Source organism: Chlorocebus sabaeus, chromosome 24, assembly GCF_047675955.1.
Source record: "Chlorocebus sabaeus isolate Y175 chromosome 24, mChlSab1.0.hap1, whole genome shotgun sequence".
Taxonomy (NCBI): Eukaryota; Metazoa; Chordata; class Mammalia; order Primates; family Cercopithecidae; genus Chlorocebus; species Chlorocebus sabaeus.
The window spans coordinates 67,658,513-67,682,835 of NC_132927.1; the positions used below are offsets into that span (position 1 = coordinate 67,658,513).

Genomic DNA, 24,323 nt, shown 5'->3' on the forward strand with positions numbered 1-24,323 from the left:
ACAGACCAGTCGGGTAGGCAAGTGTGGGCCTTCCAGGCCCAGGGAACAGCATGTGCGAAGGCCACGAGGTGAGAGAGCACGCTGCTTGTCAAATTGTAAGTGCTTTGCGGTTACACTTATTGAGCTGGTGTTCAGAGGGAGAAATGGGGGCAGGTTATACAACAACGTGGATTTCTACACCAAAAAAGGTCACAAGCAACCACTGGGGGCGGGGATCGAGAAACATTAGACAGGACACACTCCGCACTTAACACAACTACACTCTGTCGAGTATAGGAGAACCCCTGGGGGACTCCCAGGACTTCCTGAATGAATAGCTGAGTCTACGAAAAACCTACCTTACTACCTGCTTCCTGCAGTCTTGACACAAAGAAATTCACCCCAGCCCATCTTAGCAAAAACGCAATGCAGACAGACAGGCCAACATAAGCTATATAGAAAGCTGCAGATGTTAACAGTCATAAGGTTCCAAAACAGAAGGGAAACCGCCAGACAGCACATGTTTCTAAGTGCAGAGGTGAGGATAGAAAAGCAGTTGGACAATTAAAATACATCATCCTCTAAAATGTGCATTATATCATGGTTTGAAAACTCCCCGACTTGCTAGCCTTGAGTCCATGGCAGACATGATTAGTCAATCACAGCACTTTCTGACTCAGGGTGGAACTAGGCCTCAGAATCCTTCTGAACACAGCACTCCACAGACTACCAGTTAACGGACGTTAACACATGGAACAAAACCTATCTTCCTTCCATGACTGGTATATAACCTCGAGAGTCCTTTTTGACTCCACTCTTTGGTTCTTTAAAATGCAGCCACGCACGTGTTCAGAAGACACTTTTTTTTTTTTTTTTTTTTGGAGATAGAGTCTCGCTCTGTCGCCCAGGCTGGATGGAGTGCAGTGGTGCAATCTCGGCTCACTGCAACCTCAACCTCCTGGGTTCAAGCGATTCTCCTGCCTCAGCCTCTCAAGTAGCTGGAACTACAGGCACCCACCACCACGCCTGGCTAATTTTTGTATTTTTTAGCAGAGACAGGGTTTCACCATGTTGGCCAGGCTGGTCCCGAACTCCTGACTTCAAGTGATTCACCCGCCTCGCCTCCCAAAGTGTTGGGATTGCAGGTGTGAGCCACCACGCCCAGACAGAAGACACTTTCTGATTTCTGGACACAGGAACTAAATCTTGTTGTGTATAAACGATGACTGAGGTGTGAAGCTGGGGATTTAAGCAATGGCAGGCAAGCATCCCTGTCGAAGAGGGAGCCCTTCCTGCTCCAAACTGCATACCCTCTGCCCTTGCTGGGGTCGAAGGCACAGCGATTCCTGTCCACAGATGAATAGGGGTCAGAGATAAAGCAGCGAAACTGATTCCTCTGTTTTGCTAACTCAGCTCCCCACAACCACAGAGGCCCAGGACCTGCAAATCACCAGCCAGGCTCAGGGTTTAACCCTCACAACCTGGAAGGACTGACTGTATTCCGCAGAGTAACTTTGCCCTTTCCTCCTATAAACCACCATCACTGCACCTTAATATACGGCATGCTACCACATGACTTAATTCTGAAAGCAATCCCCTGAAGACGGTATGATGACTCCATCTTAGAAACAGAAGGATGTAGCTCAGAAAGGCTGAGTCACAGAACTAAGATCTGTTCCCGGGTCCACCACCACCTACCATCTCCTAACTTATTTACGTTTCCTTCTAAAGCAGGGAGCTATGTGGTTTCACTTCTGATCCCTGTGATCCCATGCAGGTTAGTTAACCAGCGTTTGCTGACTGAGTGAGGTTAACTGTTAGCATCAAGTACCTGGGTTAGAACAGCAAAGAGAACAGTTTCAGTTTCTCTCTTCCATGGCACATACGTGTGCTTACTGATTCTACATTCTCTTTTCTTCTGGCTTATATGCTGGTGTGAACCACTGACTGCTTTCCCTGGTTTTGTACTTAAAAACCAGTTATTTCATAAGGACGCTCATGAGGCTGTCACAGTGATTTGAAAACAGCAGTGCACCGAACACAACCCTGCCGTCTCTCCTCAGTACACAGGCACACCCCAACACTCACTCACGCGGGCACAGCTCTGAGGGCCCTCCTGAGGCCTCAGCTTACAACGGGAAGAGCTGTTTATTATGATAACAGTCAGGGGCACTTCCCAGGCACTGCCGAGGAATACTAGAGGTAGAGAGTTCCCTGTGGGTGGCCTCACGGGGATGCTCCATCATGTGTGTCCCCACCCACGGGGAAGGAGGCAGGCGCCTCTACACACGGGCTCACATTCTGGGGAGCGGCCCCTGTGAAATCCTCATGTCACCACATGTGCCCCCCACCATTAACATAACTAGGCACACACATTTATCAAACATGGACTCTGGCAGGCGCTAAGCTGCATGCCTGTGTGGAATGGTGCAGGAGCCTCCCGGGGCACCCTGACCAGTGGCCCTTTACCCCAGTGTCTTTCTGCTGCCTGGATCAAGTCAGTCCCACCCCCACAGATACCATGCACAACAGACGTCAGCTGCCCCCAGGTCGTGTAGAACACTTTGAAATACCAGCCCCTCGGAGCACCCTCACCCCCAAAATGACCTCCTACCCCACCTGCCTGCCACGGCTGCAGAAGCTGAGAGCGCGAATTCATTTCCCAGCACCAAACAACTGAAGACCAGAAAAGCAGAATCAGCCACAAGCCTGCAGCTTGAGACCTGCGTTTGCCCTGGGAGGGGGCGAGGAGCTAGGGCAGGCAGGGGATGCTCTGGGAAAAGGTCCCTCCCAACCGCCAGGTGGAAAACTCAAACATAAAGACCTTTGACAAACAGCATCTCTTCGCTCCTCTGCAGACGGCGGTGGCCACAGAGAGCAGGCCTGCTGGAAGCCATGGTGTGGCTGTCGCAGCCAGCAGCGCGCTCTCTGTGTGCCCGGGCCATCGCTAGGAAGTTTACTAACAAAGTCTGGTCTCCAGGCAGATCCGCGGGTGCTCGGAGGCCGGCGTGTGGGCCGCGCTGTGACGCTCAGCTGGGCTTGGTGTCAGCCAAACTCTGCAGCTTCCTAGGAAAGGAAAGCCTCGGCTCCTGGCCCAAGTGCCCCAGCACCGCACATGGACAGGAGACCTCGTTTCTGGATCCAAAAAGCAGCACAGAAGCAAAGAAGCAGAATGGAAACGGGGTAGTTTGAAACAGCATTTGGTTGCTTTTCTGAACCTTCTCTCTCAAGGATGAAAGAGGAAATTTTAGAACAATCAAAATGCCTGCAAGATTAGTTTTCTTTTTCTTATTTCTTCCCTCCCATTCAAAGGCCCTAAACTTTTTGCAGATATGAAAATTATACATATATATATATACACACACACATACACACGTACATTTATACACAGGATTAGAGAATTATGGCCAGGAGAAATAAAATAAAAACAACAGAGGTAGGGGAAAAGAACACAAGAATGGCTCCTGAAGCCGGAGTGGCCGACCCTCAGCCTCCACACCACACGGTGAGCAGGATGGAGCCGGGGTCAGGGCCGGGAGGGCCGCAGGGCCAGGAAGACGGGGCTCTTGAGTTGTAAAAGCACAATCTCAGCAGGAGGACGGCTCCCCACAAGCCGGACTCTGAGCCTGTGCCTGGGTTGCCAGGGTGGGGGTCAGCAAGCCTCGGGCACACCCAGCCCTCACAAGTTCCCGGGGGCCCCCTGAAGGAAGGCAGGGCTGTGCCGTGTGGGCTACGAGAAAGAGGTTTCCATGGGATCTGAAAAGCACTCCAAGGACACGCCGGCAGGAGAGCAAATCAATACTGAGAGGGTTAAATATTAAATTCCAAGGAGTTTCAGGAGGTCTGTTTCCTCTGGCCCATGAAACCTAAACCTCAGCTGTCACAGAAGACCTCCTCCCTGCCCCAGGCTTGCTGCTCCTCATGGGACTCCCAGCAACTTGCACTCCCCTGAGCTCATTCCACCTAGAACACCTTTCCTCGCTTTCTCTGTCTTAGGCCTTGCCCAGATATTGCCTCCTCCAGGAAGCCTTCCTGACCTGCCCAAGCAGAACTCATCAGCCACCTTGCACTGGCTGTGAAGCATGATCTTGTACCATCTTCTGTCCCAGAATAAATGTCTCTGTGGACCCTGTCTCTCCTTCCTGCCTCCACACAGACTGGGGGCTTCCCGATCTGAGGTGGCCTGTTCATCTCACCAGCGGAGGGGAGCTAAAGGAGGGGCCTGGGCTGAGTTCCTTTTGAGAGCCTCTGGCCGAGGGGCAGCCAGCTAAGATGAGGAAGGATGAAAAGGTGCTCCAGCCTTTTATTTGGGGGAGGTCAGAAGTAGGGCCTTCTGACTTCCTCAGCTGGTGCAGTAGATAGAGCCGAGTCCTGCACTCAGCTGAGAAGGAAGGTCGGTCACAGCATTTTGTGTGCACAGAACCCTGTTTCTTCGGGGTGCTTCCTCTGCTGCTGGAATGGGCACCCTCCGTAACCATCATAAGAGAGAGAAAACGTAGGACAGAGGCCCAGGCCACTGAACAGCAATTAATGAAACCCCGAGGCTCTTCTCAAAGGTTCCAGTGGTATTCAGATAGGACCCTGTAGGGTGTGCATATGGAGTCGCAGCTCCTCCAGGGCTCCCAGGAATCCTGCTTGGCATTTAGAATGTAAGAAACATCAGGGCAGACCGGTGACGGTAACCCTCTTGCTTGGAACCAGTGGCCGACTGTCCACAAAAGTAACCATCTGTGCAATTTATGGTGTGAAATCTGTCTTTCACCTATGCAGGCCTCCACGCCGTGTGCCTCTGAGCGAGCTCCTCCACTCTCTGGGCTGGGCTTCTGCACCTATGAGGCTCGTTCTCTTCCATTCTAAACGGCTTCGGTGGGATCAGCCTTGTGTAAGTCTGGAAACCACTATTATACTTGGATACAAACTCTGGAAGAAAAAACAGTGCTCTCTTCCAGCACAACTGTCCTGTGATTCATCGCAGAAAGTAATTTGCTAACACCCTGGCTTCCCGTCAGACACATCTAGTCTTTATTTGTGCGTGTGGCACGGTGACAGGCCTGGCTGCCGAGAAAGATGCTGAGAAGCCAGAGCTGGAGGGACCCCAGAGCTGGTCTAGCTCCATCCAGCATCCTCCCTCACTGCTCAGACAGCACAGACACGAGCTCTTGCTTCTCACAGGCTTCTCGTAGAATACACTCATCAGTAACCACGGAAGACGTTTAATAGCTGTGCAGCTGGCAAGATGCTGAAGGTGGTTTTCAGGGAGTCATCTCAGGCCTAGGGGAGGCAGACAAGCGGTACTAGGCAGAGAATGAATCTCACTTGACCCTGACCACCGACAACTGGCCTTCTTATCTGTGACAGCAAGTGGGTAACGCCTGTCGGGGGCCCCAGCTTGATGGGGGAGCCAAGTGGAGAGAGGAGAGAGGAAGCAGAAAGGCGGGCCCCCTGCATGGATGCTGTATTTACTGAGCACCTACTACACGCCAGGTGGTATGTAATGTCTACATTCTAGACATTAGAATGCACTGACAACAGCAACAAAAACCCCAGGATTCCTGCTCTCAGGAGAGTGTGCACCCTAGCGGGGGAAAAGCATGCAATGCCACAGGGGGGAAAAAAATAAGTGAACAGTATTGTCTATTCTCAGGTGCCAAAAGGTACGGAGAAGGGAAAGCAGAGCAGGACAAAGAAGACGGGGCATGTGGCAGGAGAGACAGGTGGGGCCACACTGAACAGGGGCTCACAGGTGGTGTTTACACAGTTTGCTGGCAGAGGGACCGGCAGGTGCACAGGCCCTAGTGCCCAGAGCGGGCTGCAAAGTGACAGTCGGCTGACTTGAGCAGAGGGCTGCTCAGGCTGCCATGCTGGGAGCAGACTGCAGGGGCTAGGGGTGAGGACACTGCCCCGGGGAGCAGCCAGGCAGAAGCAGGGTAGCTGGCGGTGGGGAGGAGTGCTGCAGAGGAGAGCTCAGCTTCTGGGGGTGCACTGAGGGTAGACCCAGGATGCCAGGCGAAGGCACAGACATGAGTAAAAGGGAAGGATAAGGATGGCGGAGGGGAAACAAAGCAAAGGACACTCTACGGCACTCTGGCCCCAGAAGCCTACATCCTGCCTCACTACGGGGGCCGGCTTAAGAGCCATCATATAAAAGTGAGGGTGGGGTTCAAGCAGGGCCCAGCCAGAGCCCAGGCCATGCTCGGAGAAGCAGAGACTACAGCAGTGAGGCACCAGACAGACCCTCCCATCCCCAGGGGCATGGGTGCAGCTGAGAGTGAGCTGCAAAACCACAGCACCATCAGAGCAGAAACCCAGAGCCCGTCCCAGGGGTGGACACAGCGTAAGCGAGTAAGGAGTTTGGGCCAGGACAGGCTGAGGAGAGATTTCAAATGCAATTTTCAGTATACAAAGTACTGTTTCATAGTCACTGCACCGTCCTTGACTTCCACCCAGGATAGGAAGAGAGTGAACACCCTTCTGTCTGATGGGTGAGGGAGGGTTAAGTGAGACATACAGAAAAATTGTAAGTTGTGACACCTCCCTTTTTTAGGTCAGAGAGAGGGGACAAATGTGTAGACTCTCAGGGTCTTTTAGTATCATTGTGCTGGGGGACAGCGGGTGGACCAGATGCTCTGCTGGGATCTGGAATCTGGGAGCTTGTGATGCTATGTGCTCAAAACAGAAAAGTTACCCCAAACTATAAAAAATGTTATAAATAACAGTACAGTGTCAGCATCCACCAAAGAGAGTACAAAGCAAGCCCCTGACACACGAGGGGGACAGATTTAGTTAAAAAGCACACACACACCCCACCCTAGGCAACCATACAAATTTAAAAAAACAAAGAACTTTGTTCTTTGTTTAGAAAGAAACGAAAAAAGCTTCACACATCTATTTTTACAATTTAAAACTGAAAATGCTATTTCATAAATCCATCTCTCTGTCCCCAGCACTGCTGTCTGCACCTTCCTGCTGGTGGATGTCCCCTGCCAGCCTCCTCTGCTCTCAGAGCACGCTGGGACTCCTGTCAAACCTACTCATCTGTGCACCCAGCTCCCGGTCCCCCAGCCCTCCATGTGCAGCCTGCTGAGGCCACTGTCTAGCATGCCAGTCAGCGCGGCCCGGGGCCGCGGTAAGTTATTCCCGTCCTTCACTTTCCCGGCGCTCACTGTCCAGTTTCTCTAACTCCGCCTTCAGAGCTGGGAGCAGCTGATTCACGTGGGCTGATTATATACCATGAGGGTCCCTGGGACATCCAGTTCACCTGTCAACCATCTAAAACCAGCTTCCCCTTAACGTTCTAAAAACTGAATTGTGGTTAGGGTTGTACAACTTTGTATATTTATGAAAAAGATCACTGAATTATACACTTACGATGGGTGTATTTTATAGCATGCAAATGATACCTCAATAAAGCCGTTAAAAAAAATCAGCATCCACATCTTTACAGATGTTTCTGTTTGGCAGCAGACCTGAGGTGGGGACCTATGTTCTCTGCCCACGGACAATCTCTGTGGTGCTGGGAGGTGCCTGACGGCAGCGGGGCAGAGAGGACAGGCTTCCAGATGGCAGTGGAAGGGGAGACACCTGCAGGGGTGAGAAGAGAGGGAGTGCCAGCAGGAAGGTGGGCAAGCTATGCAGGTGACATCAGAGCCGAAGGGAGGGGTGAGGCAGGGAGAAGGATGTGTTTAATATTGGGTTCAACCATATACAACGGTCATTTTCATAGGTCAAAAAAGGCTGAATATTGCAATCGCCTACAGTTAAAGCTAACCCATGGATGTCCACGTGTGACAGACGAAGCAGCTCAGGTTTGGGGAGGGACAGAGCAGGTTTCCAATCAGCCCCTCTGCTTACAGGCCAACTGATCAAGGGCATGGCACTCACACCCTCGGAGCCTCAGTTCTCTCACTATAAACAGAAATGGGCGCAGCCACACCACACAAGCACGTTTTCATTCCTTTAAAAACAAATTTTAATTAACTAATTAAAGATGGAGTCTTGCCTGTCATCCAGGCTGGAGTGCAGTGGCACAATCATGGCTCACTGTAGCCTCGACCTCCTGGGCTTAAGCCATCTTCCTCAGCCTCCCAAAGTAGCTAAGACTACGAGTGTGTGTCACCATGCCTGGCCAACTTTTTTATTTTTTGTAGAGCTAGTCTCTTGCCACCACGCTCAGCCTTTCATTCAACTTTTAACGCAAGTTCAATGGCAAGCACAGGGTGGGCTTGCTAAGGAGTCACTGTCCCCCTCTTGCTCCTCCAGTATCTCCAGGGTAGACGCAACAACAGGAGTAAGCTACCGCCAACCTCTACAGGCATCGCTCTCACCTCCTCCCGTAACACCAGCCCCAAATAAACCAGGAAGACGGCAGAGTTCTGCTTAGCAAAACAGGCTCCGCTTCCCTGAAGTTACCAGAAATCATGAGAGTGCCCCCGACCTTGGAGCCCACGGCTGTGGCCAGCGTGGACTGCATTTGGCATCCCGCCTTTCTCCGGAGGAGCCGTGAAATAAAGCCGGAACACACATGGCCCCATGACAGAGCTGGCAAGCGAGCAGAACCAAAGGCTCCCTGCTACTGACACGTGAAGTGGGGGAGGGCACTTGCTGACAGGAGCCACCAGGAGGACCAGGGGTGGCCTCTGCAGAGTCCCCATGTAAGGCGGTGGTGCGCACAGGCCAGAGCACTGAAGACTAACAGGGGTCCAGGGAAGCTCTTCCTTCTGGCTCATGCAGACAAAAGGCAGACACCTCAGCCAGCTGAAGACCAGAAAGAGCGCCCCCACGGAACAAGGATGTTCTCAGGGCGGTGGCACTAAAAGAGGACTGCTCTCCCACCAGCTATGTCCTCAGCTGGTCACTCAGTGAACTCTTCTGAAGTCTCAAGGTCACTTTAGCTACTGTCATATGGACAGGAGAGGGGATGGCCAGGCTGCAGTGAGGCCAGGGTGAGGAGACACCAACCGAGGGAAGCCTGAGTCCCTTTTGGAAACGCCTCTAATGTTTAGGATCCACGGTCTATTGCCATCCTACAGGTGCGGCTTTTCCTGTGTTCCTTGATCCCTCAGCTATTCCAGGAGGCTCCAGACCTAGGGTTCCAAAATGATGACAAGGTCTCCATCAGAACAAGGGAAGCCCTAGCCAGCGAGAGTAAGTCTGTCCCTGGGGCCTGCGACTTCTGTCCACGAGCTACGGGTGCAGGTAAACACACGCAAAGGTGAAAGGAACGCAAGGCATCACTCCATGTAATGCACCCAGGAAGTTACCTGACAGGCAGAGATTAAGTTCTGACTTTCTGTAAGATGCCAGGAGGACATTTAAGTTGGTCTTTTTTTCATTTTATAATTAGAGATGAGGTCTCACTATGTTGCCCACGCTGGTCTTAAACTCTTGGGCTCAAGCGATCCTCCTGCCTCAGTCTCCCAAAGTTTTGGGGTTACAGGAATGAGCCACTGCGCTGGGCCTCATTGAGTCTTTCAAACTCACACTGAGTGTCAGAGACTGCGGGGACCTAGAACCTGTGCCTCCCAGGAGAGCTGAGTCCAGCAGGGAGACATAAGACAGACCAATGAGCTCCGTCACCGAGCACGAATGAAGCCTCGCAGGACCCCAGTGAAGACAGATGTCGTTCTCTAAAGAGATTCTTACTCTCCTGTCTGAGGTACCACACTCCCTGATGGTGTCAGTTGATTCCACACTTACTGAGGAAGTGAGTCCACCAGATGGTATGACTCAGGCACCTAAACCCAGACTCATCTTCTCAGGAGCAACAAGGCAGTGGCCTCGCCAGCCTCTACACACACATCTGAGGGGTTGGGAGGCTTCACTCTTTCTTTTTTTGAGACAGAGTCTTGCTCTGTGCCCAGGCTGGAGTGCAGTGGCATGATCTCGGCTCACTGCAAACTCCGCCTCCCGGGTTCACGCCGTTCTCCTGCCTCAGCCTCCTGAGTAGCTGGGACTACAGGCGCCCACCACCGCGCCCGGCTAATTTTTTGTATTTTTAGTAGAGATGGGGTTTCACTGTGTTAGCCAGGATGGTCTCAATCTCTTGACCTCGTGATCCGCCCGCCTCGGCCTCCCAAAGTGCTGGGATTACAGGCTTGAGCCACCGCGCCCGACCAAGGCTTCAATCTTAAGGAAGAAATGTGCCCTTGGCTGAATGCCTCAGGGTAATGAACCCACTCTTTAAAATCTCAGCAAAATGATCATGTGTTTTCACTGTGCTGGCCCAAGCTGGCAGCCAGGGCTCGATGGCCAGCAGCTGCCCAACGCCGATGGCACCGCCCAGGCACCGCAGGAGGGGAAGGGAGCAGCTTTCACTCACCAGATAGTGGGTCTCTGCCAATCATCAAAACATTGGGCAAATTCATTACAATCAGCTGCTGAAGAACTTCCTGCAGACACAAAGGGGGAAAAGATACCATTAAGAACCGGGAACAAAAATAAAGAGGGATTAAGTAAATTACAAGTAATGAAGCCCCCGGATGGGTGTGCAGCCATCCCGTGGTGACGACGACGGCGCTAATAATGACAGCAAGGAGCACGTAAGATGCAAACAAACGTGAAAGTCAAAGCCTAACTGTATTTCTGTCTTGATTGTTAGCAAATAAAAAGTATGTCTACAAGAGATTTAATGGGGTTATGAAAAAAGAAAAAGCATACCTAAAAAATAAAATGAAAGCTAAAGTTAGGTCTGCATAGGTAGAGAGGCCTTGGAAAAAAAAGGCAATAGATGACATGCTCAGATAGCAGGATGATGTTTCTTTTTTAAAAGATATCCTTATTTTTATTGTATGACTTGTGCAATTAAAAAATGAGGCCAGGTGCAGTGGTTAACGCCTGTAGTCTCAACACTTCGGGTGGCTGAAGCAAGAGGATAGTTTGAGACCAGGATTTTGAGACTAAGCCTGGGCAACATAGCAAGACCCCATCTTCACACACACACACACTCTCTCTTAGCCAGTTGAAGTGGTGTGTGCCTGGGATCCCTGCTACTTGGGAGGCCGAGGTGGAAGAATCGCTTGAACCTGGGTGGTCGAGGATGCAGTGAGCTGAGATCACACCGCTGCACTCCAGCTTGGGGAACAGATGGAGATCCCATCTCCAAAAAAGAAAATAATAATAGTAAGGAATAAAGATTAAAGAGATGCTACTGAGCCTTTCTAATCTGATGGTTCAGGATCCAGCACTAAGCAGGTCCTTGGTACAGGTTATAAATGAGGAGACTTCTCTTGTTTATAGCATGGACTTCCTAAGCGAGGGATACATCAGAGCTGCTCTGCACAGCCAGAGGTGGTGCCTTCTGGCCCTCACACCAATGGGCTTGGAAAGAAGACCCAGGCAGTCACGCCCGCTTGTCTGGGTACAGGCTCTTCTCAGCGTGCTGGCTCACAGCCCAGCGTACCACTTACATCCCCCTAAGTATTTCTCGGGGCAGATCAGTCTTCTGTGCCCAGATGTACAAATAAGGAGATTTTAAAATTCCAATTCTGGCAGGGCACGGTCGACATGCCTGTAATCCCAGTACTTTGAGAGGCTGAGGTGGGAGCCTGGAGTTCAAGACAAGCCTGAGCGACACAGAAAAAACTCGTATCTACAAAAAATTAAGCATCAGCTAGGTGTGGCACTGAGCCCTTGTGGTCCCAGCTACCCAGGGGGATTGCCTGAGCCCAGGAGTTCCAGGCTGCAGTGAGCGATGTTGCACAACTGCACTCCAGCCTGGGTGACAGAGCAAAACCCTGCCTATTAAAAAAAAAAAAAAAAAAAAAAAAAAAAAAAAAAAAATACAATTTTACGGAAGACAAAAAAGAGGGTGGGTTTCATAACTATTCTAAAAGTGGCCACTGTAGAAATTCTTCACCAAGAATGCTCCTCTTAGGCCTTTAAAAAAGTGTTTCTGTTGAGACACAACTAGTTTCATAAGTCGCTCTATTGCATAACATGCGGAATCTCTATATCCAGTATGCTGCTAACTGGCTCTTGAGAAGAGGGGGATAACTACACAACCCACATGGCCCGGGTGCATATCTCAGACCATCTCTGAGTCAGATTAGAACGGGCCGAGGCCGCGTGCCAGGAGAGGCATGCGTCCCTCCTTATTGTCTTTCTATGGCTCCTGTCCACACTGCCGGAGGGGATGTTAAACCGTGAGGTGTACCCCACTCCCGAACACACTAGCCTCCCTCCACTCAATGCTGGAAATCACATTTCTCCATTATCCAGGGTCACACATCACTGCGTCAGCGACGGCTAATGCTTTGTCAGACATGTTTCAGCTGGTAAGTACCTGTACGCGTTGGACAATAGTGTGAGTTGTTTAACCGCCTCAGCCCTTCTTTAGGGCTCGGGAAAAGTCAATGTGAAAAAACTGTCTCTTAAGTGCATGAGTTCGCCAAAGGGTTCCAACACCCTCGCCCTACTACCCCCGGCAAAACACACCGGTAAAATCAGTGAAATCTGCTTTCCAGCTAATTCACTCAGTGAAAGGAGGGTACCAACAGCATCAGCCTGTCCGTCACATACCTCCCTCCCAGCCTCACGACTACACTCCAGGCCAGGCACGGGGGCTCACGCCTGTAATCCAGCACTCTGGGAGGCCAAGGTGGGCGGATCACCTGAGGTCAGGGGTTCGAGACCAGCCTGGCCAACATGGTAAAACTCTGTCTCTACTAAAAATACAAAAATTAGCCAGGTGTGGTGGCGCATGCCTGTAATGTCAGCTATTTGGGAGGCTGAGGGAGGAGAATCGCTTGAACCCAGGAAGCAAAGGTTGCAGTGAGCCTAGATCACACCACTGCACTCCAGCCTGGGTGACAGAGCAAGACTACGTCTCAAAAAAAAAAAAAAAAAAAAGAGAAAAGAAAAGGAAAAAAAGACCACACTCCAGTGTTCTAGTCAACCCAAGGAAGAACAAATGTCATCACCAGCAAACCAGTCATAGTCCCCTTCCTAACTCTTGGCTAGTTGTTTTCTTCTGCCATTTATCCAAGCTCAGCCCTGTACCAGGGTGAACGTGTTTATAAGCGAGATGCAATATGTGAAATCATCTTGTTTTGTTGTTTTGTTTTTTGAAATAATCTGAAGGTCACTGCAAAAAATGCAAATTGTTATTTTTATGCGAATGTTAATCTAAGCAAAACACTGCTGGAAATATTGCTAGAAAATGTATTTCTCCTTCCAAAACAGGATGTTTAATTTTGTCTAATCAGTACTTTCTAGTTTTCCCACAAGAAACGTGTCATTTGTGCAATTAAGAAATAATGTTTTAGGAACAGACAATGTCTTTCTGAGTTGTTCCTTTCAAAACACCATGGTTCTCCTAAGATATAATCCTATGGCCAGAGCTACTCCCAAGTCATTAACTGGTCCCCTTAAAGGACCCTCAATCACATTTCCAGCAAAAACTGGCTCAGACGCCAGGGATGTCCAGCAACATACATAACTGAGACATATTAATTCAAATGTTCTATTAGCCATCTTTAAAAAAGTAAAAAGAAACAGGTGAAAATAATCAACTTTAATTAAGCCAATATAACCAAAATATAATCATTTCAACCCATAATTGACATAAAAATGTATTGAGATATTTTATTTTTTATTTTTATTTTTTATTTTTGTAGAGACAGGGTTTCACCATGTTGCCCAGGCTAGTCTCGAACTCCTGGACTCACGCAATCCGCCCACCTCGGCCTCCCAAAGTGCTAGGGTCACAGCTGTGGGTCACCTCGCCCGGCCTTTGCATGCTTTTTTCATACAGTCTTTGAAATCAGTGTGTATGTTACACATACAGCACATCCCAATGCAGATGCTAAATGTTCACTGGAATTACTTGTGTTTCCAGATTTCATGAAATCTAGAGTTGAAAAAGTACATTTGTGGGAGGTATAACATGCTGAGATTAAGAAAAAATAATAAAAACAGTTTTTAAGAAAGAAAAAGTAGACTTGTATTCCCACGTTGTTCCAAACACATTTAAAAGTTTTCCTACAACTGAACTGAGTACCAGTTTTCAAATTTAAATGAACTAGAATAAAGAATTCATTTCCACAGTCACACTGCGGTATCTCCAGGCTCTGAAGGCCACATGGGACTGGTGGCTACCGGGCCCCAACACCAGACCTTTGCCCTCCCCCGTGGGGAATGGGGTGGGGTGAGGCGCCTCTGGGCTGGCCCTCAGTCTGGCAGGGACGTGAGGAGGCTGCTGACGAGGGGACCCTCCTACATGGCATCAGAACAGAAAGCCGCTCACTTGGAGGCTGCAGCTGATGCTGTCTTGCCAGGGCACCTGGTCACACCCCAGCCAGCCACGCGTGAGGCAGGACCACACCAGGCTGGAGAGTGCAAGTCCAGTGATGCTCCGGACAGGCCCCAAATTTGTCAGTGAGCCCTCCTTGTGCCACTCTGGCCTTTGCAATGGCAGAAACAAGTGCCAAGGCGAGTCTGAGGGACAACGGACACACACCAGCCTCGCTGAGGCCGCTGTCTTGTCACCGGTCCTTGTGGTCTGATGGACAGGGAGGAAGACGGTCAGGCTTGGGGCACAGCCCTCCCAGGGAAGGGTGCGGCACCGCAATCCGGGGTCGATTGTACTCCCCCTCACTCCTCTCCACTCCTCCCCACTTCTCCTTTAGGTTTGCTTTTGGATCCTAAAATAAGATTTTGCTTTTCATAAATGACTCGCTTTTCAACTGCCATCACTGCTTTTCAATTGCATCCTGGAATGACTCCTCGGCCAATTAAATGCTTTAAACAAACCAAAAGAAAAGTCAACGAACAAAGGGTCAGAGGCAGGTGCGTTTGTGTTTTGGATACTGCAGGGGCCACTGGAGTCCCTCTGGGTTGGGGGAGAGCAAAGCTGAAAAGTACTTTGTAATGTAAAAAGAGGAGAGGGCCCACCAGCCTGACACCACCCTGGCCTCAAATCTAGGCTCTTATTAGTCACCCCATGGGGGAGGGGTGGGGTGGGCCAGGACCCCCTCAGGAAGCGTCTGTCACACCGGCAGGAAGACGGCAGGGGCAGCAGTTGTGTCTGCACACAGTGTCAACAAGCCTCCATTCCCAGCTCCCGGCCCAGACCACAGGAAGCAAACAGGGTGGCCCGGAGCACGCTGCATCTCAAGACCTGTAGCACTGGCTTTCCAAGGTCACAGGCGTAGAGTTCTAAGAACAGAACCAAAGAGAAAGCTGATTCTATTAGAACCCGCTGGGGACAAACATGAATGTACTTGTTGAGAAATCGGGGCTGTCCCCAAAACACAGGATACAGGTGTCCCATTCCAGGCTTCATAGGCGATGAAGCTCTGACGGGGGAGGATGACATCAGATCACAGACGCGCCTCGTTAGGGAGCGATGCCCACGCTGGATGGTGGGGCCACTGCAAACAAGACCAGTGTCCAGGCCAATGGTCTGACGCTAAGCACTTGTAACCTCTGGCTCCAGGAGGTCACAGGCACCCTATGGTCCCCTCCGGCCTAAGTGTTCTCCTCCTCTCCTCCAACTCCCTCACACCTCACTCCTCCCAAGCAGGGTTCACTTTGCTGGGGCTTCTGCCCTCCCAAGAGGCAGAAGGACAGAATGAGTGGCAGACAGATGTCTGGAGCCCATGCAGCAGGTAGGGACCAGGACGGGACAGGACGGGACTGGGCTAGAAGGACCCAAGGAAAGGGGCCTGAGCGCCTCCCTTCTCCACTTATGGTGGCCCCTCATGCCCCACATGACCCTGTGTGGCTCCTGGGGCTTGTAGATGAAGCTCATTTTCTGTTTTGTCCAGTTGAGGCCATTAAACTGTTAGGGGGACAGGCCACCTCATTCCTTTTCAGCCAGTCGCTATGTGGGACTTAGAAATAGTGCATCCACTCAACCATGTTCACCTCGGGCTCAATGTCTTGGAGGCCCTAACCTGAGTACATGCTTTCTTTTGGGGCCTCCTCCCTTGGTTTGGCAACAGGCGAACTCAGGTCAAGTACCTTAAATGACATCCTTAGCCCCACTCTGAGAACAAGTATGTAGACCCCAACTCTGAGTCCACCATCTACTATGCAATCTGTCAACCACAGACTATTAAAGGCCGTAATCATCCCCAAAACTTGAAACGGAAGCATGAAAGAGGTGTGAGATTAGAGAACAGCACTCTAACAGTCTTGCTGCAAACTAACGCTGGGGAACGGTTCGGGACACTATGGCCACTCATCCCATTTAGGAAGGCAGCAGAGTGCTCGAAGGTATAAAAAGATGCATAATTATATGTACAGTAGGAAATGGATATTGAAAAAAGAAAACAAAACCCCAAAGGAAATATACTACACTAAAATGACAGAATTTTCTTTATTAGAGTGATTAGGGCAAGAGCCAGTTTCCCCAGCATTTTCTAAATATTCTGTAAAGGTTCCCACAGAGACCATTTGGTCAGAGGCATGTATTTACTAGGTATTTCAGCTGTGAACATGACAGACCCACTTAAAAAATACACACACACACACACACACACACACACAGAGGGCTGGGTGCGGTGGCTCACACCTGGAATCCAAGCACTATGGGAGGCCGAGGCGGGTGGGTCATCTGAGGTCAGAAGTTCAAGACCAGCCTGGCCAACAAGGCGAAGCCCCAGCTCTACGAAAAATACAAAAAATTAGCCAGGCACAGTGGCATGTGCCTGTAATCCCAGCCACTTGGGAGGCTGAGACAGGAGAATTGCTTGAACCTGGGACGCAGAGATTGCAGTGAGCCGAGATCACGCCACTGCATTCCAGCCTGGTGACAGAGCGAGACACGGTCTAAAAAACATAAAAATAAAAAAAAAAAAACAAGAAACAAACAAAAAACCATGTATCTGTATCGATATATATCTATACCCACTCTTTCCTCTGAGACAATTCACCAACTATCCAAGACGAGGAATGAAGTAGATTGCCATTTTTAAAAATACCCACAAAAAGCAAGCTGCACCTTCCAGCATCTTCTCATCAGGAGAACCAAAGCCTCTCGCTTGGGAAGAACGGATGGGAGCCAGGAGCACCCAAGGGGCCTGTAACCAGTGGTGGGCACAGGGGTCCTGGGCAAAAGGCTGACTCACAGGGTACAAGCCCTGTGAAGACAGAGGCTCAGAGGTCCCAGAAAAGGCCCGCTCAACACCTGAGGCAAAGGGCCTCCTGAAAAGACTTAACATCCTGCCAGGGCCATCTCAACCTCTGTGCCTGCTCCAACAAAAAAGGTCATTTTCTCCACAGGTGGGAGAAACGTTACAGTCCTGGGAAAGACTTAGGTGGAAACACCGTTCTGGGCACGTGGCAGAGGTTAGCTTCAGTAACCACTGGAAACACTAGGATGGCTGGACCAAGAACAATGATTTCACGAAGAAATGAGAAGAATTATTTTTCTCCTTCTAAATGAAACTGAATCTCGCAGCTTGATATTTTACCAGGAAGGAAGAATAAACGCTGCCGAAAGCCAAGCATTTAGGCTCACGGGATGCCCCTCATGTGGCTATGAATGGGAGCTGCTAATGCAGAGTAAATGAGAGGGAAATCCCAGAAAAGTTAAGACGAACGCGCGGCACAGGCATCCAGGATGAAGGTTACGCTCACGGTTGCCAGGGAGACCAAGATGGTCCAAACAGCAAAGAGAGCCTTCCACAGAGCCAAAGCAAAACCACAAAGAATGCTGCTGTTGACCCACACACGCCACAGTCAAGACTGAAACAGCAGAAGCAGGAGTGACGTCGGCTTCGCAGGTGCACCCAGCACACCTTTAGACACCGTCTTCCCTGGTGCCCAAAGGCAGGGCATTTTCTACACCTTTAGGTCTGGTCTGGGGTTCAGATATTCAGAAGACACACACTGTGTACACCTTGCAGCAAGCTGAGAACTCTCGGCCTGGCTGGGAGGGAGGCAGACAGTGGCAGCACAGCACAGGGAGTACTGCCAAACTGCCCAGGCAAGTCTGGGAAGGCTTCCCAGAGGAGGCAGCTTCTGAGCTGGGCTGTAGAGAAAGCTTAGAAGTCTGACATGTGAAGGACAGAGCCAGGAAATATATTAACTGCTAAGCGTGGGCAGCAAGTCAACCCTTTGGTTACCCTGAGCATCAAACTGAACTATCTGCACTCTCTGCGTTTCCCAAAAGGGTGCCCTTCCTCCCACAGCCCCATCACCACCAGATTACCACCTGCCAGACCCTACTCACCCTCCAAAGCTCAGCTAAAACGCCCCCTCCTCGAGGCAGCCACCTGATGCCCTATGATTTTTTTCTCCCCTGAACTCCTAATGCTTCATCAGCCCCCTTGTGTGGCACTTTCCACCCTGTGCCATGTCAATCAACTCCCCACACCGAAGTGGCAAAAAGCTGCTAATAGTGACGGTTGGGAAAATTAAATCAGAAAATGTTCCTCAAAATACATATTGAGTACACAATTTTTAAAAACCTCTTTTGTGGAAGAGGTGTCTTCTCTGCGTCTTCCATGTTGACAAGGGAACCAAGATCTGAAAACCGACGGTTCTGCTCTATCGCTGCAACGAGGGTGGTTTCTCTGCTAATTCCTGTGCCTTGAAACCTGGAAAATCTGACACCATATTCCTTAAGATTCACAGCCTGCAGCTGTTAGCAGAAGTTAAAAACATTTCAGAGTGGAAAAAAAAATTGAATTTGTTTTAGAATTTTCCATTAGAACTTGTGTAAGTGGAATACTGAATACAGATTTTTAAAAACATTCCAAAGTGAACTGGTAATGCTGGTTTGAATATACCATGCTTTCCAACTGTAAAATCCCAAATACAATAGTTTTATGAGCAAACTAAGCAAAACTAAATTAATTTTAAATTCCTAAACTAGAGAAGTGACTTCAGGCAGGAAAAGCCCCACATGTATTCCAGTGTTCCCAATGTCTAGTCCAGTGCTCTAGGAGGGATGTCTAAACCCTGCACAGATGTAAACCTTCCAGAAACGGCAGGTGCTGACTGTGCTTCAGGCAGGAGGGATGCTTTTTGAGGGCCCCCAGGAGAACCCTGTAGTCAGGAGGGATACTCCACAGATCTCCTATGCAGGTGTTGGAACGTCCACGTTCATGCCACTGATTAACTCTCCATAGGACACATCTCACAACCTCTTCCTGGATTTGGCCAGAGGCATCACAACAACTTGATGGCCAAAACAAAAACCACCTGAGGACCTGGCACTGGCAACCAGCCAACCTCAGGCTCTTGTTACCAGAAACACCAGACAGTGGGGAGGTTCCATCTCCTTTCTCCTCCTTCCCCCCGACATTCATGTGAGGTGGCCAGGACAAGAATTATGAGCATTTCCAGGGTGAGGGAATGGCCGCAGCACAATGTCGCTGATCGTTTGCCAGCAGGGTCCAGAGCAAGACCAGGGTTGGAATCTCGGGCCTGGAGAGCTTCCCCCATAGACACCGTCTTTATCACCTGATGTCCGAAACCAGGGCACTCTCTACAGCACAAGCCCGCCCCACACCTTCAATAACAACTCACGACACAGCCTGCCGCCCAACCCCAGCCAATCACACCCGCCACGGTGTCACCCCATCGGAGGGTAACAGGGACTTGACCCCCAAACCAACACTTTCTGGCTGCTAACTACAGCTGGAGCACAATTTTCTTTCTTTTCTTTTCTTTTTTTTTTTTTGTTGGCCAGGCTGGTCTTGAATTCCTGACCTCAGGTGATCTGCACACCTCGGCCTCCCAAAATGCTGGGATCACAGGTGTGAGCCACCGTGCCCAATTTTCTTATTTTTTATTCGTTATTATTATTTTTCTTTTTTACCTCTGGAACACAGCACATTTTCTAACATAGCCACTGACAGGAAAACCCAGCAGTGATTTGTCCTCGCTGCCTGCACAAAGCCTGGGCCCACACGCTTGTAACTCCATCTGCACAAGTGGCTCTCCTATCCACCCGGTCTCTCTTTGGGGTGGAGAGTCCTGGCAAAACGAGTGGCAATGAAGTGCTTTTATGTTACGAGGCTGTCATGTAAAGCTGCTGATAGATTCAATCCATCTGTTCCACCTCATTTTGATTAATCCTGGAGTCCCTAGGGCCTGAAACCAACTGCAATCTGCATAAGCCCAGGAGCGCCACCACCCCCCCAACAAGGCCACCCCGTGTCTCAGTACCCAGCGACCAACTGGGCCCGGATGAGGTTACCACATCATCAGAAAACCCCCTGCCACAGAACACTTCCTAACTGCCTGCCCTTGTGGCTGCGTTCACAGAAACAAACATAAGCCGGTTCATTGTTCACAGAAAGGAAAACAAGTATTTCCTTTGAGCTGCCCCAGGAGGAGGAGAACCACTGGCAATGAGCACCTGGAAACTCAAACCACCACCACGTGAGAGCAGAGCCTCTAACTCCGGCCTCTGCCTATAACCCGCTGTGTGGCCTGAGGCAAGTGACAGTCCCTCTCTGAGCCACACCCTCATCTGTACCAGGATCAGGACTCCCCAGTCTCTAAAGGACTTTGGTCTCCTTCAGAAGGGGGAAGGCAGGGGCTGGAAAAGGAGACGCTGCTGGCAAGGGAGGCACAGCCCATCTTTATGGTGTTAACTTTAACTCAGCTGCCAGCTCTCACCGGCAGGCAAGTGCCCACGTGTCCAGAAGCACTCAGGGAACCCGGCAGGGAGGGAACCAGAGGACGTTTCAAGCACCCCCAGGAGTGCCTGCCACCTTCCCTTTAGGGCTATGTGATGCCTGGGATTGCTCTGTGCGCAGACTTGTCTTATCTGATGCCAGGAAGGGCCTGTTCTGAGCCCCTGAGCCAAAGAAGGGTGGGGGGCAGCCCCAGAAACACAGGCAGGACACGGCATTCGACTTCTTGGAAGAGAACCTCTGCCCATAAACAGTAGTTCAGGAACCATTTTACAAGAGGAATGCAAGCCCGGTCTGTGCGTCGGGCTTTAGGAACAACCGGCTGCAGTGATGCCGCGGCAACTACAGGTGTGGTGGGTGGGGGAGGGGAAGGCGGGTCAGCAGGTGGATGTATCCGTGCATACAGACCCCAACAGCAGAGGGATGCTGAGAATCCACATTTTAAAAACCAAAAGAGCCATCAAGATTATCCATAGAGTGAGGAAACCGAGGCCCGGGGCAAAAAATGAGAGTACTGTAGCCCCACAATCAGGTCTGGAGACCTTGGACTCTGCCCTAGGGCTCCTTATGCCACACCAAGAAGCTTGTATAGCTTGTATCCACTCAGTGGTGTCTGCTGAGTGCATGCCATGCCCTAAGGTGTGTAGGCAGAAGGATATCAGGATTAGGCTATGGATGAAGGGCAGGACCCTGTCCCCATAGGACAGCATCTGCAGCGGTTCCAGGCCGCCCTGTCCTCTGTGCCAAAGTCCACCCCTCCTGGCTAAAATGACAGCATCAGTGCTCCAGGGCTCGGAGTTGATACAAGGGCCCTGATTTTATGGCCATGAGGGATCGTATGACTGTGACTTAGTGGTGGTAGAGTTTTTTTTTTGTTTGTTTGTTTGTTTGTTTTTAAGCTTCTTGGCAAAGTCAGTATTTCTGCTGATGGATGGAAAAGTCAGTATTTCTGCTGATGGATAAGCAAGAAAGGGGTAGAGAAAGCGTGGCCAGAGGCAACTACGGTATGCATGCAGGGTGGGCTGGGACGGGCATGATCCCCCCACTCCCCTAGCCAGAGTGAGTGTAGGGGTCCCACGGGAGGAGCCATGTGCTGTCCAGGCCCAGCCGGCCTCACCCGCCGGTGGCAGGAGTACAGCACAGACCAAGACCACGGTCTTGCTCCCGAGGAGCCTGTGGAGTCACAGACTGGGACCAAGACTGCCTCCTGCACCCTCCAGTCAGGAGTGGCTCTAGCTGATTTCCTGGGTGGGCACCTATCTGTCCTGGGCACACCCTCCCTAGCTCAGCAGAAGGCCTTCCTCCTCCCAGCAAGTAGCTGGGCCAGGGGAACGTGGCGCCTGCCCACACAGTGACCCATGTCCCACGCCACTGCTCACCCACCCAGGCCCACAGGCACCTATGCCAGGGCAGGGCTGGGGCCATGCCACACCCTGGCAGCCCTCACCGGGTGGCCTGACAATGCTGCCTCAATCCCAGGCACAAGTCAGAGCAGGATGGTGGAGGGCATCTAGGAACCTCCAGCGGTAGGTGGCAGCCAGACCACCCCAACCTGCCAGGACCTGTGAGGGTGGGAAAGGCAGGTGGTGGGGGCAGCCAGCCCCCGACCCCATGCCCCAACCTGAGCCCAGGCCTCAGGGCACAAGCACCACAGCACAAGGGGCACCAGCACTCCTGAGTGACTAGGCCCCTTTGTCCAGTGTCCCAGGGCAGGCATCTGGAGGGCAGGGAGAGCTCCTTGAGGAAGGGCAGCCATTTCTTCTCTCATTTATGCCACCACATTTCCCGGGCATCTGCTGGGTGTCTGATGGCATGCCAGTTGGGAGGTGGAGGGTATGAGGCCAAGACTGCTGCCCTCGGAGCCAGGAAGACAAAGCCTGTGGGATGGGGGGCAGTGAGGGCCCAGGGTGTTTGCTGCAGGGCCAGGCCCTCTCCTGGGGAGCTCACAGCCTGATCCCACCAGCAAATCCCACCAGCAAGTCTGGCACCCTAACAGAGGGACGGCAGGCACCTGAGCTGGGGGCAGTGGGAACAGAGGAGTGGGGAATCCAGAAAAGCTCCAAGGAGGAGGTAGCCGGAAGCTGACATGGGAAAGAACGAGGAGCAGGTGCCATCTAGGTAGATAGGGGGTGGGGGTGGAGGGGGGGCAGTTGTTAGTGTAAGGAGGGCTAGGAATAAAGGAAAAATAAAGGAAAAGGAAGACACAGAAGGTGCCCCCACCTTGTGTCTCCAGCTACAGTCCCACGATGAAGGACAACTGAGAACCAGATGTGCACAGAAACACTGTTCAGGGAGTCTGGACCCAGCCCCATCTGCACATATCTAAACAGTGACAGCAGCAGCTTTGGAGTCGCCTCTGCCAGCTCCACCACGATGTTGCTGCTAGGCCTCGGCGTCAACCCCTGCCAGGTGGCCAGAAAGGCAGGTGGCCGAACAGGCAGACATCACTTAACCTAGCGACAATCAAGCCAGTGCCTGGCACGAAATCAGGCCCCCAGAGGTGCTGGCTGAACCTGAGGCCTTTCCTACACCTTCAGCTTTTGCTGGGCACTGTGCTCTCAACATGCTCAGGGGCGACACACTGTCCTCCCTCCTGCTTCAACACAGGGCAGCTCTGCAGGGGGCAAACACAGGAAGCCACAGTCACCACAGTAAGTCCATAAAGAAAGACGGTCCCAGCAACCTGTGTGTGTGAGGAGGGGGGTCCATTCTAGAGATCCCCAGAAACACACAAACCCTCCCCAGCCCCCGGGCTCAGGACCAAGGAGGAAAAACTCAGCCGGGACATCTGCTGGGGCCACCTTCTCTCTTCTTCCTCTGGCCTCAGGAGGGCCAAGAAAAACACACATGATACCAGTGCCCTGTGGTGGTCTGGACTCACAAGGGCTGGCTTGAATGCTACGCTGAGAACACTAGGGGCAGGTCTGGACCCGGGAGCAAGTGTGCCACCGTTCATCAGTGACATCTGCCTAGTGCCGAGCAGAACTCGTGCTGGGCAAATGGCAAAGGATGAACAGAAGGAGAAATTCTACACACACGGGAACCACGACTCTCCAGTGTGGATAAGTAAGACTGTAATTACCCCTTCTTAGCCCCCATTCGCCCCTCCAAAAAAGCTTTCTGGATGAAACAGAAGTGGAGCAGACATTTCGTGCAAACCGGTCACTTTTTGTTACAGGAGTTTGCGGCACAAGATCAGACTTCATCTAGAGAGCAAGAAACTCTCCATTCTATCACCAAGAACGTATTCTATAGCAGGAAAGTCGGGGAGGGCACATCGGGAGACAACTGAAAAGCCGGGGAGGAGGAAGGTTCAGAAATGACAAGTTTCTAATGACTAATCTCTTGGCAGGAAGTGAAAATCTCAAAAGATGTTATCGACTTTGTGGCAGCTGTCCAAGTTGGGGGGTGGGCAGGGGTTGGAGGTGACCTGGCAGCCCAGCCGGTCCCCTGCCCACCTCCACCCGAAAAAATCCTCTGTCCAGCAACACTTGCCTCCAATGCCTTCCCTACCCAAAGCCTTCCTCAAACCCCTCCGCCGGCAATGGTCACTTCCTCAGCAATCAGTGCTCCCAGGCCCCTCTCTCATGTCCCCACCTAAGTCCTACACAGGGAACTGAGATCCTCAGGGTCCCCGGGGCAGATGCTGGAACATGCTCACCTCTGAATCCCCCCAGGGTTCTGGACAGTGTGGCCCACAGCACATGCCTGCCAGCTGCTGGCTAAGTGGAACTGACTGCAGGGAAGAGGGGT

At 51.3% G+C, this 24,323-nt stretch overlaps 1 protein-coding gene across 5 annotated transcripts in view; it reads right to left on the bottom strand.

The window, feature by feature from the left end:
• The window catches only part of CCDC88C (coiled-coil domain containing 88C), a 146,953-nt gene that overhangs the window by 78,797 nt on the left and 43,833 nt on the right, over positions 1-24,323 (bottom strand). For all 5 annotated transcript variants that reach the window (XM_007987601.3, XM_037984401.2, XM_037984402.2 and 2 more), the window contains one exon: positions 10,298-10,367. In XM_007987601.3, the coding sequence (XP_007985792.3) occupies positions 10,298-10,367 (70 nt within the window). The remainder of the gene's footprint in view (positions 1-10,297; positions 10,368-24,323) is intronic.